The 18,314-nt window shown below is 36.0% G+C and overlaps 1 protein-coding gene across 2 annotated transcripts in view; it reads left to right on the top strand.

Moving 5' to 3' along the window:
* HSPA12B (heat shock protein family A (Hsp70) member 12B) overlaps positions 1–18,314 on the top strand; it is a 184,174-nt gene that overhangs the window by 94,416 nt on the left and 71,444 nt on the right. For both annotated transcript variants that reach the window (XM_053704327.1, XM_053704328.1), the window contains exons 5-7: positions 9,027–9,213; positions 10,558–10,662; positions 13,308–13,424. In XM_053704327.1, coding sequence (XP_053560302.1) covers positions 9,027–9,213; positions 10,558–10,662; positions 13,308–13,424 — 409 coding nt within the window. The remainder of the gene's footprint in view (positions 1–9,026; positions 9,214–10,557; positions 10,663–13,307; positions 13,425–18,314) is intronic.

The following is an 18,314-nucleotide window of genomic DNA, read 5'->3' as shown; positions in this document are numbered from 1 at the left end:
CATGAGGTGCCATGTTGAACTTCCCGTGACCAGTATGAGAGAGTGTGAGAGCGATAACACCAAATTTAACACCCCTGTTCCCCATTCACACCTGAGATCTTATAACACTAATGAGTCACATGACACCGGGGAGGGAAAATGGCTAATTGGGCCCAATTTGGACATTTCCACTTATTGGTGTACTCACTTTTGTTGCCAACGGTTTAGATATTAATGGCTGTGTGTCGATTTATTTTGAGGGGACAGCAAATTTACACTGTTATACAGGCTGTGCACTCACTACTTTACAATGTAGCAAAGTGTCATTTCTTCAGTGTTGTCTCATGAAAAGATATAATTAAATATTTACAAAAATGTGAGGGGTGTACTCAATTTTGTGAGATACTGTATATGCTTATATACATATTTATTTAGGTGTTAATATGTGTATATACATATATATTTACTGGGAACATACAATCCCTGTTGAACTTACAGTGAGCAGTGTGAGAGCGATAACACCACATTTTGTCCCATAGACTGCAATGTAAAGGCCCTAGAAAGAAATGCTTTTGTAGCACTCATTGCCCAGACTGACTTGTAGAGGCAAAGATTGGGTTAAAAAATAACTTTTATTTTACTTTATTAAAAAGATGGGTAAACACAAACATTTAAAAATACTCTATCGTTAGTAGCTGAATTGGATAGTTTGTGAGATCTATTATTTGTCTGGCCTTTATACCATATATAGGTGATCAGTTCTCACTATTTTGTAATTACCAGTTTATATGTGCGGTGAATGTCACATGAATTGCGTATTTGGCAGATATTAATATATCTTACTTAACTGTGTTCAATTCCTCTTGTTGTGCCTGGGGATAAATTCTAATGCTTGTAAAGGATAACCCACCAAATAAGGTGTGCTAACATTACACACTATTGAATTGCAAGTATAGTAGATGTGATATATCTTTGATTAATTAAATACCTTGGTTCATATAGTGCTTGGGGTTGAATTGCAATAATTTTGAAGGCTAACCTACAAATAAGGTATATTACCCCTGCACATTATTCTAGATCACCACAGTCTTTCTAATCGGTACTGTGTAATCGTATGTATGGTGGGTTTTCTACCTCAGTTATAATGTACTCTGAGCTTTGCTTTTGTATTGGGTGTCCTTATTGTTTGTTTATAGGTATTATATTATCACGCAATCCTCTGTATTATATTTGTGTTTTATATTCTCAACAGTGATTTTCAATGCATATAAGTTTGTATTTTCGCGCGTTACGCACGCTTGCGTGGATTTCTATCACTATTATGTATATGAGTAATATACTATCACAGGATACTCATTACTTAATTTATACTCAATACTGTAGTATTGGTTTCTAATGCTTGTGGGTTAGTATTTACTTGTGTTGTATACACGTACTAGGTTATTTAATAATTGCTCTGTATTTATCCAACTCTTTATAGAGTTCTTAGATCATTGCTTTATACTAATCCACCTCTAATATAGGGCTTTACCTGAGTGTTATTCACATATTTATACTGTGTATAACCATGTATTGGAAACTTTTTCTATGGTCGTTTTGAATATACTGAGAGTATTGCTCTTGTATAGTTATTCCTCTATACATAGATGGTGTGTTATCTCCAAGTTACCAGTGGTATATTAGTTTGTTTTTAACAGAATTAATCACTTAAGTTGAGTATGTATCTTTACACCATATGTACGTATGCTTTTTGTGTTCTTCCGTACTGAAATCTGTCTGGGTTGCTGTTTGCTCTAGAGTCACTGTATCTGATATCCACCATACATCCTTTATTGTTCTCACTCACACCATTCATCGTGACCGTTATAATCTTCCTGATTGGTAAGCTGTTTGTGTGGAAAATATATCCTTTATAATTGAATTGTATTTAACAGTCACACTGTTATAGATATTATTATTATTTGTGACATAAATACTAGCATGTCTAGTGAATATTATTCGTTATCCTTGTTCTTATTATAAGGACCTTAATAAGCTTTTAACCCCAATACATCTATATGCTGAGTTGTTAAAATTAATGTAATACACCTTACGATATAATGTTGCCATTAACATAAAATGGCTTCAAATAATAGTTATATACTTTGTCCCTGTTTATGCAAATAATGCATTGTGGCATTTAAACATGTTAGCATAATATCTATACTCTCGATATCGTATTCTTGGTATTCTTAAAATTACTGTAATTAAAAACTGTAGTGAAAAGCTGCCGCTAACATCAGATCCATGACCACACCACTCGTTACTTAGTTCACTGTCCGTTTGGACTATATAACTGATATTTATACAGCTATGCGATAGATATAAGTTAAAATTTGACAATTACTGGGACCCCATCGTCCCACAACACCCCCCTGACGCGTTTCACCTGTTTTAGGGACACTCAGGTTAAATTACATTTTCATGATTCAGATAACGCATGTAATTTTAAACAACTTTCCAATTTACTTCTATTAAAAAAAATGTGCACAGTCTTTTATATTTACAATTTTTGAGTCACCAGATCCTACTGAGCATGTGCAAGAATTCACAGACTATACGTATATGCATTTGTGATTGGCTGATTGCTATCACATGGAACAAGGGGAGTGGAAATATATATAACTTTGAAGTTTGTTATAAAAAAATCTACTACTCATTTGATGTTCAGACTAATTGCATTGTCTTGTTATCTTGCATTTGTTGATTATGCAAATCTAATGTGTTGATTGGTCCTTTAATGCTTTATCCTAAGAACTTGTAGGATTATTTAAGTTGTGTGTTTGTTTTCTGTTCTTAAGCATGTGACTTTGTATCTGTACTGTTTTTATTTTGCTTGTTTGTTTAACAACAAAAGGGTGGTTGTTTAACCCTTGAACTGCTGACTCAAAGTAAAAACTTTTGTTTAAAAGTGAAAATTATTTTGCATCATTCTGTTTGTGCTCTGCATTTTCTGACAAGGTCCACTCCATTACAGCGGCACATTTATAAAATTAACCAGAGATCTCTGGTTAATCTTATAAGCGCTAATTGCTACTGCGAGTTAGCGGTAGCAATAACCAGACACTTGTAATGACACTTGTAATGGCTGGTTAATTATCGCTTTCCCACAAACGGGTGAAAATTTAGTGCTCTACTATTAAAAGCAGAAAAAAGGAAATCCCGGCACTCCAAGTTGAAGGTTAACAATGATCCTTTATTAGCAAAAAGCATAAAAACATATAAAGTATAAAAAAAACAATCCAAACAAGAAGGGACCCAAGACCCCTAGTACGTCAGGCACATTTATGCCGGTAGGGCACTTGTTCACTGATAGGGAACTGGGGGATGGTAGGCCTTATTATATAGATGTAATATTCAATATACAGGTCGCACAAAGAGATCCCTAAAAGATAGGTTTCTGGAGCACATCAGGTCCATAGAAGATCCTGAGTCCAAAACTCCTATAGCCAAACATTTCAGATATCATAATTCTGATAGTTCGCTTCTCAGAGTACAAGGAATAGATTTTATCCCCAGATACCCTAGAGGAGGTAATAGGGAAGCCAAACTAGATGAAAGAAAAGTTTTTTGGATCTTCCACCTAAAAACTAGGGTACCGTTGGGGTTAAACTCTAGAATGGATGTCAATCTTTTCACAAAGAGTTAATAATTGGGCAGCTGTTAGTATTACATAGAAATATTGTTTATTTAAATTTATATATTCATTGTACCTACAACGGGGTTTATTTCATATATGTTTGTATACTTTTGTATTTATCTTTAATATTGGGTTTCTAGTAAACATTCGTGCTGTCCTTTCTCTTTAAGCAGTAACTTTTGTTTTACACAGGCACAAATGGGGTTAAAGTAATTATATGAACACACACTGTGATTGGTTATTTACATCTATATAATAAGGCCTACCATCCCCCAGTTCCCTATCAGTGAACAAGTGCCCTAGAGGCATGAAACGCGTCTGATGTACTAGGGGCTTGGTTCCCCTCTTGTCTGGATTGTTTTTATAGGGCCACCGCCTACTTTATATGTTTTTATGCTTGTTGCTAATAAAGGATCTTAACAGGGATGTGTTCCTGACATGCACCCTTACAGGCCATTGTTTGTCACGTGACAGCGCAGAAGACCGCCACGGTACGTCAAGCTGTAGCATCCTACCCACTCTTTCGTGTGTCTACTATTAAAAGCAAAGGTTAACATGAGAATAATATGCAGATGGTAGCATTTAAAATTCTATTAGTTATTTAAATATTGCTGGGGTCAATTAGACACAGTTATAAATGGGGACACTAAAGTGTGCAACCAATGACTGGGGAATATAGCAGTGTTAAAGGGACAGCCTAGACCCAATACCTATTCTTTAGTACGTATTATTATATACCAGACGAGCATCTTGCAATGGGTTCCACATGTATAAGATTGTAAGAAGTACATGAAACTTTTAAATAATCATTGTTTATTAGCAACCGAAGATAGCTGCTAAGCTCCGCCCACAGCTTTCTTCCTGTCCAGTTAGCCGTTTTCTTGTATGACAGTTTAGCAGTGCATATTTAATGTTTTTCACGCTAGCTATTTCAAACTGCACATGCACAAATCAGCCTGTGCGAGTAGGAAAACGTATTTCAGAGTTGACTGTGATTGGAGAAACTTAACATACCAAAATATACACGCAATAGGTGGGTGGTGCTTGGCAGCCATTTCCGGCTACTAGTAAATGATGAATATTTAGATGTTTCATGTACTTCTTACAAGCTTATAGATGTGGGACCAGTTGCAGGATGCTTCTCTGATATGTAACAAAAAGTATTCAATATTATATATTGGGTCTAGATTATCCCTTTAAATCTCTAATCTGCACTTTTTAACGGGAATTGGAAAGTAGACTCATGCAGCCAAGACATTTTCAGTTCGTCCAAAATTTTCGTATCGAATATTCGGGGAAATAAAAAAGAAGACGAATATCTGATTTTCATGAAGAATATGCATTTGTGACTAAACTAATGCACATCTCTATTGGAAAGCCCACAATTTGCAAAATTAAATTACAGAAAAAGGGGACAAATAAACATGCGTTATGTTATAATCTCAAAGTGCTTAATATCAGTTTAAACATAAAGTAAAATGGGTGTTTGTTTAATAATTATTTAATGAAAAAGAGCACTTTATTTTTCACATTTAAAGGTCTCTTAATAAAATGTAAAAGCTAAAAAAAAAAATATTTTAGCCACCAACAATAGGGCCTTTTGGTATCTGTACAGCTTGGCTGTGTCAGAGATGCATTTGTACACTAGTGTCACACACAGCCAAGAGCACAACAGAACCACAATAATCATCTGCATGAACTGAGGAGTCCAGGGACAGATCACTTACATTTTTTTCATATGAAGCAATCACCTTAATATGCAGGGGCCCCTTTAGCTACTCCGGCTAATTTTAGACTTTGCTCAGTCCCAGATGTGGACTTTCAGCCATTAGACAAAAAAAAAAGGCAAAAGGTCATCATTCTGCATCATATTTTAACATTTTTGTAAATTATTCCATGTTTTATATTATTTTTTATGTCATGTAAATATAGGTGGCAACACCAGTATTAAATTAAATTGTTAGCTTCGGGACAGCTAATATGTAATGTGCTGCTTATATTTGTCTCCAGCTAACACTGAACTTAATCATCTCATGCTTATATACATATATATTAATGTGCTTATATATCTATATACACATATAAATACATACAAATATATATATATATATATATATATATACACACATATAAACACATACATATATACACATATCAACACATACAAATATATATATATACACATATAAAAACATACAAATATATATATACACATATAAACACATGTTAACACAAAAGAGAAAAAATCATATACAGAGTTCAGCGCAAAAATTACCATATATAAATTATTATTCTATTATAAGGCGTACTAATACTGATAAAGTCTTAGTATAAATATACTGTTCGTTGGTAAGAAAAGCCTACAGAGTCTCTTCTGCTTCCAATGTTAATGTGGAATATAATCTACAGCATTCACTATAGTAGATGTCTCCTTACCAGATTTACCCTCAATCATATGAGGTAATGAGTGGTCACGAAAAGGTAAACTCAGGTGATTCTGGAGCAGTGGTGGTGTGTTGTCTGTGACCGTTTTCCACAGGAGAGTGTGGGTACTCTGTTCTTGTGCGTGCCACTTGCTGAATGGAAACTTCCAATGGATCTTTTCCTTATGTTGAGGAACTTGTCTGTGGTATCTCTTTTATAATTAACTAGACATTATGATAGAATCTTAGTCTAAAGACCATTACATACAAATAAAATTGCACATAGGAACACACAAATATAAGACACATGGCTCTTTGGATAGGCAAATATGTGTATATATATATATAATAATTTTTTACTTATTGATACAAAATATACAAAAAAGTAACATCAACTAATTAAAAATCATGTTTTATTTCCGTTTTGAAGGCAGAGATAAAAAAGTTTAGTCCAAAGTCCTGCTAGAAACAGTCAGGATACTACACAGTCTGTGGATAATATCAATAATTGCATCACTGGGACCCATAACTGGGGTCCTATCAGTTACGGAACAATCCTCCTCCCTTTCTTTTCCTTTCATTTATTTACAGTAGATGTCTGGTAAGGAGACATCTACTATAGTGAATGCTGTAGATTATATTCCACATTAACATTGGAAGCAGAAGAGACTTTGTAGGCTTTTCTTACCAACGAACAGTATATTTATACTAAGACTTTATCAGTATTAGTACGCCTTATAATAGAATAATAATTTATATATGGTAATTGTTGCGCTGAACTCTGTATATGATTTTTTCTCTTTTGTGTTAACATTTCTATAAGTGACAAGGGTACACTTTGATCATTTCAAGCTGCACTACCATTTTGAACGACCAGGTAGTTTCATTAGACTACTCTCTATACCACTCTCTGTCCATTTAGAATATTAGGTATAATTTAGCGCTGGTAACTTCTCTTCCCTTATTCCATACATATAAACACATACAAATATATACACATATCAACACATACATATATATACATATACACATATAAACACATACATATACAGGCAGTGCAGAATTATTAGGCAAGTTGTATTTTTGAGGATTAATTTTATTATTGAACAACAACCATGTTCTCAATGAACCCAAAAAACTCATTAATATCAAAGCTGAATATTTTTGGAAGTAGTTTTTAGTTTGTTTTTAGTTTTAGCTATTTTAGGGGGATATCTGTGTGTGCAGGTGACTATTACTGTGCATAATTATTAGGTAACTTAACAAAAAACAAATATATACCCATTTCAATTATTTATTTTTACCAGTGAAACCAATATAACATCTCAACATTCACAAATATACATTTTTGACATTCAAAAACAAAGCAAAAACAAATCAGTGACCAATATAGCCACCTTTCTTTGCAAGTACACTCAAAAGCCTGCCATCCATGGATTCTGTCAGTGTTTTGATCTGTTCACCATCAACATTGCGTGCAGCAGCAACCACAGCCTCCCAGACACTGTTCAGAGAGGTGTACTGTTTTCCCTCCTTGTAAATCTCACATTTGATGATGGACCACAGGTTCTCAATGGGGTTCAGATCAGGTGAACAAGGAGGCCATGTCATTAGATTTTCTTCTTTTATACCCTTTCTTGCCAGCCACGCTGTGGAGTACTTGGACGCGTGTGATGGAGCATTGTCCTGCATGAAAATCATGTTTTTCTTGAAGGATGCAGACTTCTTCCTGTACCACTGCTTGAAGAAGGTGTCTTCCAGAAACTGGCAGTAGGACTGGGAGTTGAGCTTGAGTCCATCCTCAACCTGAAAAGGCCCCACAAGCTCATCTTTGATGATACCAGCCCAAACCAGTACTCCACCTCCACCTTGCTGGCGTCTGAGTCGGACTGGAGCTCTCTGCCCTTTACCAATCCAGCCACGGGCCCATCCATCTGGCCCATCAAGACTCACTCTCATTTCATCAGTCCATAAAACCTTAGAAAAATCAGTCTTGAGGTATTTCTTGGCCCAGTCTTGATGTTTCAGCTTGTGTGTCTTGTTCAGTGGTGGTCGTCTTTCAGCCTTTCTTACCTTGGCCATGTCTCTGAGTATTGCACACCTTGTGCTTTTGGGCACTCCAGTGATGTTGCAGCTCTGAAATATGGCCAAACTGGTGGCAAGTGGCATCTTGGCAGCTACACGCTTGACTTTTCTCAGTTCATGGGCAGTTATTTTGCGCCTTGGTTTTTCCACACGCTTCTTGCGACCCTGTTGACTATTTTGAATGAAACGCTTGATTGTTCGATGATCACGCTTCAGAAGCTTTACAATTTTAAGAGTGCTGCATCCCTCTGCAAGATATCTCACTATTTTTGACTTTTCTGAGCCTGTCAAGTCCTTCTTTTGACCCATTTTGCCAAAGGAAAGGAAATTGCCTAATAATTATGCACACCTGATATAGGGTGTTGATGTCATTAGACCACACCCCTTCTCATTACAGAGATGCACATCACCTAATATGCTTAATTGGTAGTAGGCTTTCGATCCTATACAGCTTGGAGTAAGACAACATGCATAAAGAGGATGATGTGGTCAAAATACTAATTTGCTTAATAATTCTGCGCTCCCTGTATACACATATAAACACATACATATATATATATATATATACACATATAAACACATACAAATACATACATATATACACATATAAACACATACATATATACACATATAAACACATACACAAGTAGTATTTATTTTATCATTAAGATAATGATCAGGTTTGTATAACACACAGTCCTGCACACTGGAAATACATTTCTACACATTTACAAGACAGATAAAAATATACCATAGCGTAAAGAAAATACTGGTCACTATAGCAAATGTATATACATCATGAGCACTGCATATAGTATTTGACAATTCTCACCTTTTCTGTTTTTGTTGTTTGTGTTTAGGAAATGGGAAGGGGGTGACCCTGGTGTTGCCCATCAGAAAACCCCCACAAGTTTGCTGCTAACCCCCGACAAGAGCTTTCACAGCTTTGGCTACACGGCCAGGGATTACTTCCATGATCTGGACCCTGAAGAGGCCAGGGACTGGCTGTACCTTGAGAAGTTTAAAATGAAGATTCACAGCACAAGTGTAAGTGAGGTTCTGATATTACACAGACAACAGAATCCATTCCTATCCATCACAATTCCTGTTTAAAGTCTCTTGATGACTTTTCATAGCAGAGGCAGTTGTGCTGATCAGCCAATGAGGAGAAGGTACAAAACAAATGCTGCAGTAATAGTTTCAGTTAGTTTCAAGGGACATGAACATCAAAATGAATGGTTCAGACATTGCATGTGATTTTAAAAGGCTCCCAGTTTACCTCAATTATCAAATGCACTTTATTCTCTTGGTATCATTTTAAAAGCATACTTAGGTAGGCTCAGGATCAGCACTGCACTACTACTGTTGATTAGTGGTTACACACATATGTCTCCTGTCATTGGTCACCAGATGCTTTTAGCAAGGACCCTGTCGTGCATTGCTGTTTTGGAGCTGACTTTAACTACTCAGGAGTTGAACACATAGTGATATGCACACAGCAGGGCAATGATAAATTAGCACACACTTAGATTTGTCATTTATACACTGAGCCAGGAGAAACCTCTTTACTGCAAGAACTTGTAAAATCTGCTATTTGGATTCCTGTAAACACATCACACGTTGTTACCAATAAAGAGCAAACAATTATACAAGGAATAAAACCCCACTATCTGCTCTTGATGTCATTATTTATTTGTAAAGCACTGAGAGACTATTTGACAAATACAAAACACATGTAAAGCACCTGAGCTTGCAGATAGATATAATAGAGGCAATTAGTGCCTGGCAAAAAAGGAAACTAACATTATTAAGGAAGGGAGACCCATGTGATCAAAAGGTATTTAATGTGGGTTATGGATACGTAGATGATGTTATTTTTATGGCGCACGTTTGGAGAACAGTAGATAAGGATATAACAGCTTGATGTAGATGTGATCTGTAGGTGAAATGATTTGGTTGCCTTGAATAGATCAGTTTTGAAATTGTGTTAGGTTTGGAGAGAATGTAACTGAATGTAGAGCAGCGATTTAGACATATGACGTAGGCGGCACACAAGAATTCTACTATATGAAATACATTGTTCATCGCACATTTTGTCTACAGAATTATTAATCCAACCATAAAGAGAGGGGGTAAGTGATGTTTAAATTAAAAAAAAAACGTTTTAGTTATATCATTGGTACCTGGACATACAAGGGCTGTCAGAGAGTATAAATGTAATACAGGAGAACCTTATGTGCCTGGATAAGCTACAGAAGATAAATAACTGCCTTGTTCGGTAAAGCTTTATGATAGGGATTGAAATAAGATGTTTGGTAAAAAGAATGTGTATTTGTGTTTACAGAAATAAGTGATTTGTAGGGAAGTACCTGATTTGTGTGTCTTTTGTAGGATCTCACCATGAAAACAGAACTGGAAGCTGTAAATGGCAAAAAGGTCCAGGCATTGGTGGTATTTGCCCATGCACTGAGGTTCTTCAAGGAGCACGCAGTGCAGGTAATGAATTGTGTTCATTGTATCCAAAATTAACATGATTGGGTTACTAAGGAACAGTAATGAGAATGAGGGTTATGTTAAACGTTTGGATATAATGTAATTATTTGTTATCGACAGAAGCAGCAGGCAAGTAAGTACTAATACAAGGGAACACCTCAAAGGTAGCAGAAAAAACTTATATGAAATAGAGACTTTTTAGAAAGCTTGTTATTTTTCTTATTTAAAACATCATAAAGAAGCACTATCTGGTTTACTTGCCATGACAAAATCTTCTTAACATTCAATACATATATGTCCCAAATTGTGTCACACACATCTTATATTTCAGTGGTTTCACATTATCCCAAATGGAGTAGAATTCCTGCCTTAAAGGGACATTCAGTCAAACATGTAATTGCCATAAATGGCCAGTGAACTGGTATTTAATGCTCTGCTCACGCGCTAACTCTGCTAGAAGTAAGGTTTTTGCACATGTCAGGTAGTGCTCGTTTTACAAGTTAAAAGTAAAACGATTTTACTCACTCTCATTTCTTTGACCCTTTATACATTTTTTGTGGGAATTCTTTTTTAAATAATTTTTTATTAGACAGTGTTATTTTGAGTGTAACTGTACTTTTTATGTATTGTTGATGTGTATTGTGTATTTTGTGAAACAGTTAAACACAGCTCAAATGACGCGGTAATCATTCTAGCATAAATTGCGATTGCGCTCACACGTTCACTTTTACTTTCAACTTGTAATACGAACGCTAAACCTGACGCCCACGATAAACCCTTTTTTACTAACACTTAACTATAATGTTTTCTTATGCATAATTTTAAAACTTTGCAATATGCTTTATGTATTTACTATGTCTGTTTGTCCTGTAATTCTACTGTAAAAATTGTAGTCTTTCCACTCTCCGAGAAAAGCTGGATTCTATTCTGTGGAATGTAGAAACCTGACACTTCTACATTCTGCACAGTAATTAGCTGATTTCTGCTGAAGTTTGTTGATATCTGTCCCTAATTGGCTACCATACATGAAGTAAGTCAAACCCCATTCAAGAGGCATTCAACAGTTGTGTCCTCCCACTACAAAACTGTATAAATATTTATCTAAATAAATCTAAAATGTTTTTACATTTATTTTGTATGCAGAATGTTTGCAATCCAGTGCATCATTTTTAAAGCATAAATAAAAACTGTCAATTTAATGTCCTTTTAATCCAAGAAAAATAAATGTTAAACAGTGGTTTATAACATCACTCATTTAGGAGTTACTACAACCTTTGGTCATTTGTATCATAAACTGACCTTCAGAGAATTCAACCAAACAGCCACTAACAATGTCACCCAATGAGAGATGAGAGGTTAGTCAGTGATACACATTCACAAGTGCAGCTCTAAACTGCTTGTGCAACACACTAAGCTAATGAGATACTGATTTGTCAAGGGACCTGGAATGACACTCGTATAGCTCTGAAGCTTCCAGTGACATCAATATTGAAATAAATAATCATTGTATTTACCTGCCATGTTGTTTAGCCATGTTGTTTAGCCATGTTGTGCGATGTTTTACAGATGAATACAATTAATTACAAATGTATGAACAGTGGTGGTCCTATTTAAAGGGACACTGAACCCAAAATTTTTCTTTCATGATTCAGAAAGAGCATGCAATTTTAAGCAACTTTCTAATTTACATCAAATTTTCTTCGTTCTCTTGCTATCATTATTTGAAAAACAAGGTATCTAAGCTTTTTTTTGGTTCAGTACTATGGACAGCACTTTTTTATTGGTGGATCAATTTATCCACCAATCAGCAATAACAACCCAGGTTGTTCACCAAAAATGGGCCGGCATCTAAACTTACATTCTTGCATTTCAAATAAAGATACCAAGAGAATGAAGACAATTTGATAATAGGAGTAAATTAGAAAGTTGCTTGAAATGTCATGCTCTATCTGAATCACAAAAGAAAACATTTGGGTTCAGTGTCCCTTTAATGCTAAGGGGTGCTATGCACCTCTAAATGTATGTGTAGCACCCCCATTAAGCTGCAAAGCCCCCAAAAAAATAAAGTAATGGTAAATCCGAGCATTTAAAAAATGCTAGGATTTACCATCACTAATAATAAACTGTAGTTTAATTCGTCAGTTATTAAAAAAGGGTGTTAAACTCACCCTTTCTGTGCTGTGGCAGCTCACTAAAGTCAGCAGCTCTACCCGCACACGGCACAGCGCTCTTCTTCAATGAGCTGACGTTTCCATCTCTAAACCAATAGCCGTTAGTGTAATTTGACATCCTAGCACAGCTATTGGTTTAGAGGTGGAAACGTCACCTCACTGGAAAAGAGCGCTGTGCCGTGGGCAGCCGGTGCTGCTGACTTTAGCGAGCTGCCGCAGCACAGAAAAATGGTGAGTTTAGCACCTTTATTTAGCAACTGATGACTGAAACTACAGTTTATTTTTTAGTGATGGTAAATCCTAGGCTTTTTTAAATTCTCAGATTTCCCATCACTTTAAGTTCTGGAACCGCCACTGTGTATGAATCTAAAATAAACAGGAACGGCCTGGGCATCACATACTGATCGTCACCTCATATCATTGTAGGACAACATAAAATTGCCTCTATTAACAGCATTGCGAATTTCTGTTCAACAGGAGTTGAGGGACCAATGCCCATCTCTGAATGAAAAAGAAGCAATAAGATGGGTGATAACTGTGCCAGCCATATGGAAACAGCCTGCGAAACAGTTCATGAGGGAAGCTGCGTACCTGGTAAGACAATGGAAAGCATATGTATATATGGTAGCCAACTGCATTACATTATTAATGGCTAATTTAACTCATATTTCTTGTGGAATGGCTCTTGTTTACAAACGAGTTTTACAGTGTGAGAAATGTTTAAAAACCCATTATTCTAAAAGGGAAAAACACCGGCCATTTTTTATGCAAGATATTATTATCCCATCAGCGCTGCGGAATCTGTTGGCGCTCTACAAATACCTGACAATAATAATAATACTGTTAATCTTCTGTCTAAACCAAAACCTTTTATGTTTTTCCAATAAATCAATCTAGAAAAAGTATAATTAAAGGGACACGAAGCGCAACATTTTTCTTTCATGATTCAGATAGAGCGTGTAATTTGAATTAACTTTCTAATTTACCTCTATTATCAATTTGTCTCTGTCTCTTGGTATCTTTGGTTGAAAAGCAGAGAGATAAGCTCAGGAGCGTGCATGTGTCTAGAGCACTATATTGCAGCTGTTTTGTTAGAATGCTATCCATTTGCAAGAGCACAAGATGACAGCACTATTCCCTACCATGTAGTGCTCCAGATGTCTACCTAGATATCTCTTAAACACAGAATGTCATGGGTATGATTACGGTATAATAACAATGTTACGGTATAATAATCATGCATATCAATATCATACCCATAATGCCCCAGCTCAAATGAATCAAACAATAATGTAGTATGTTTTAAAAACAAATACCAATGATTTCACAACCTTTAAATATATTTTAGTGTCACCATTTCACAACACAAAATATTGTAATTTTAAAATGGCGTCTTTTACTTACCAACATATTTCATCTTGTGTTTTTTTCGTACAATGGATCTTGAAAGTGAACAAATACCACTTTAGCACAAAGCCATGAGGTGCTTACCGATAAAAATCTCATTTTGAATAATGAGAATAGTGTAAATTAACATTACATTAATGCGAACAAATGCTCGCAGCTTAGGAAATAAATGACCTGAACTCACTTCATTGATGACTAGGGACAACTAGGATTTAGTAGCTATAACAGATACATGGTCTAATGATTTGCATGACTGGGACATAGTCATACCTGGATACAGGTTATTTAAAAATAAACAGAGTAGGAAAGAAAGGTGGAGGAGTTGCTCTGTATTTAAATGAAAATATAAAGGTTACTGAAATTGAAGGAACAAATGATGAGGTGGAAAGTATTTGGGTGACTTTGGAAATTGGAGATAAAAATGTGTTTAGAATAGGGGTTGTATATAGGCCTCCATTGCAGGATGAAAAACTGGACAATCTGTTATTAGAAGAAATAACCAAAATGACCATAAAGGGTAAGGTTATAGTAATGGGGGACTTTAATTTGCCAGATATAGACTGGAAGATTCCTTCTGCTAGATTAGCTAGAAGCAGGTATATCCTTGAATCTCTGCTAGGGGAATCACTTGAGCAATTAGTTAAGGAACCAACTCGTAAGGAAGCTGTATTAGATTTAATACTCACAAACAGTGATACAGTTTCAGATGTGTCTGTAGGTGAGAACTTAGGATCCAGTGATCATCAATTTGTTTGGTTTAGTATTCATGTGCAGAAACTGTCCACCCAGACTAAAACAAAAGTTTTAGGGGCCTATTTATTAAACTCTGTATGGAGCTTTATGTCCCGTGTTTCTGGCGAGCCTTTAGGCTCGCCAGAAACACAAGTTATGAAGCAGCGGTCTAAAGACCGCTGCTCCATAACCTGTTCGCCTGCTCTGAGGCGGTGGACAGACATCGCCAGAAATCAACCCGATCGGGTTGATTGACATTCCCTGCTAGCGACCGATTGGCCACGAATCTGCAGGGGGCGGCATTGCACCAGCAGTTCACCAAAACTGCTGGTGCAATGATAAATGCCGAGAGCATATGCTGTCGGCATTTATCGATATGCAGCGGGCATGATCCGCAATATTGGACCATGTCCGCTCGCACATTAGTAAATAGGCCCCTTAGACTTTAGGATGGCAGATTTTTCATTAATGGGAAAATACCTAAAAAAATATTTAAAATGGAAAACTCTTATTACAGGGGTTCAAGAACAGTGGGAATTTGTGAAGGGGGCCATTTTAGATGCACCCTCACACTGTATTAGACATGTCTGTAAAAGTAAAATAAAGTGGAAACCAATTTGGTTTTTCAAAGAAGTAGCACATGCTGTAAAGACAAAAAAATAGCTTATAAAAATTACAGACACACACAATCAGATGATGATATGAAAACATGTAGACTCCAATAAAAAAGACTAAACAGTTAAAGTGAAGGTCAATTTAGATGAATCGGTGCCCGGTTTTTAATAATCCTATTAAAAACAAGGGCACTTTAATTCATCAAAATTGACATTTTACTTGTTTTCTTAAAAAACGTACCTTTTAATACTGACAACCGCTGCAGTGCTTCCTCCGCCCTTCGCAAGCCCTCTTCATGGGTCCAAAATAATGAATCCGGCTTCCTCCAATCATGGCATTGCCTCAGGCCATGATCCCCCCGGGGGGAAAGCCATGATTGGAGGAAGTCATTAGTCATTTCTGACGTATGAAGAGGCTTTCGATGGCCGGGGGAATTGCTGGAATGGCTGTCAGGATTAAAAGGTAAGTTTTTGAAGAAAACAAGTGATGTGCAGCGTACCTTTTAATCCTGACAACCGCTGCAGTGCTTCCTCCGCCCTTCGCAAGCCCTCTTCATGGGTCCAAAATAATGAATCCGGCTTCCTCCAATCATGGCATTGCCTCAGGCCATGATCCCCCGGGGGGAAAGCCGTGATTGGAGGAAGTCATTAGTCATTTCTGACGTATGAAGAGGCTTTTGACGGCCGGGGGAATTGCTGGAATGGCTGTCAGGATTAAAAGGTAAGTTTTTGAAGAAAACAAGTGAAATGTAAATTTTGATGAATTAAAGTGCCCTTGTTTTTAATAGGTTTATTAAAAACCAAGCACCGATTCATCTAAATTGACCTTCACTTTAATTAGGAAGGTTAAAGCTCATGCAGAAGAGAAGATAGCACAGTCAGTAAAACATGGGGACAAAACATTCTTTAGATATATTAGTGAAAGAAGAAAAAATAAGGTAGGAATAGTACAATTTAAAACAGTTGATGGTAGAATAATAGAAGGAAATAAGCAAATTGCAGACTGTCTCAATGATTACTTCTGTTCTGTTTACACAAAAGATTGTAAATATAGAATGTCTACATTATGGGATGCTATGAAAAATAGAAATGGGCTTAACACTTATCTTTTTACAGAGGATGAGGTTTTGTTAGAATTATCAAAAATAAATGTTAAAAAGTCAGTAGATCCTGATAATATTCATCCAAGGGTTTTAAAAGAACTTTGATTAGTGCTAACTCTCCCAATAAATGATCTATTTAATCAGTCAATATTAACAGGAGCTGTTCCAGATGATTGGAGAATAGCAAATGTAATACCTCTTCATTAAAAGGGCAGTAGGGAAGAATCTGGTAACTACAGGCCAGTAAGTTTAACTTAAGTAGTAGGGAAATTAATGGAAAGCCTCTTAAAAGAAAGAATTATGACTTACATAAAGACAAACAATTTAGAGGACCAAAATCACCATGGTTTAACTTCAGGAAGATCATGTCAGACTAATCGAATTTACTTTTTTGATTATGTAACAAAAGTATTAGACAAGGGTGGAGAAGTTGATGTAGCATATCTAGATTTCAGCAAAGCATTTGACACTGTCCCATACAATAAATTTCCTTTGTCTAGACTCAAAAATTGTGAACTGGGTGGAATGCTGGCTTAAGGACAGAAAACAAAATGTCTTAGTAAATGTAAATCTAAAGTTTAACACAGCAAAGTGTAAAATTATGCATTTAGGGAAGAAAAATCCAAATGTTAATTACATATTCAATGACACTTTACTGACTGTTACAGATGAGGAACAGGACTTGGGAATTATTATTTCAGATGATTTTAAACTTAACTAACAATGTAGTACTGCAGCGAGTAAGGCTAGCAGAATACTTGGATGTATTGGTAGAGGTATTTGCAGCAGAAATATTAAGGTTCTTATGTACTTTATAGATCATTAGTTAGGCCTCATCTTGAGTATTGTGTGCAGTTCTGGAGGCCATATCTTCAGAAGGATATTAACAAACTTGAATCTGTGGAAAGGAGGGCTACCAAAATGGTACATGGTGTAAACAATAAAACTTACCAGGATAGGCTCAATGACCTAAATATGTATAGCTTAGAGGAGAGAAGGGAAAGAGGTGATATGATAGCAACTTTCAAGTACGTTAAAGGGCTTAGTAAAACTGAGGCTGTGGGTATTTTACATAAAAATTCAAGAACAAGGGGTCATGATCTCAAGCTAAAGGGTAGTAGATTCAGGAGTAATTTGAGGAAGCACTTCTTTACAGAAAGAGTGATTGATTGATGGAATAAACTTCCTCAAGGGGTAGTAATGACAAACACTGTGGGAGACTTTAAAAATGCCTGGGACAAGCATAAGGCTATCCTACAAACTAAATACGTTTATACTGTTAGGTAATATCGGGCAGACTTGCTGGGCCTATGGCTCTTATCTGCCGTCAATATCTATGTTTCTATTAAAGATATATACCGTATATATAATTTATTTTGCCTGCTTTTCCTGTGAAATAAATCCAGTGAGACAAACATTTATCCTGCAATATTGTACTCAGTTATTGGTTAGGTACAATAACACAAGTTCTCAAGAGGTATACACCTGAATTGTTCTTGATTTGCAAAACCTTATAAATTGTTCTAACAAAATAACAGTGGTAAATTATTTTAAAACACTTCTACACCAATTCATGCTTATTTTGCTGAGATCTACTACACTGCATAGCCGAATTCCCTTTAAGGGAC

The sequence above is a fragment of the Bombina bombina genome, chromosome 2 (genome assembly GCF_027579735.1).
Source record: "Bombina bombina isolate aBomBom1 chromosome 2, aBomBom1.pri, whole genome shotgun sequence".
NCBI classification, from domain to species: Eukaryota; Metazoa; Chordata; class Amphibia; order Anura; family Bombinatoridae; genus Bombina; species Bombina bombina.
The sequence above is the reverse complement of the archived record's forward strand: the minus strand, read 5'-3'. Positions and strand labels throughout refer to the sequence as shown.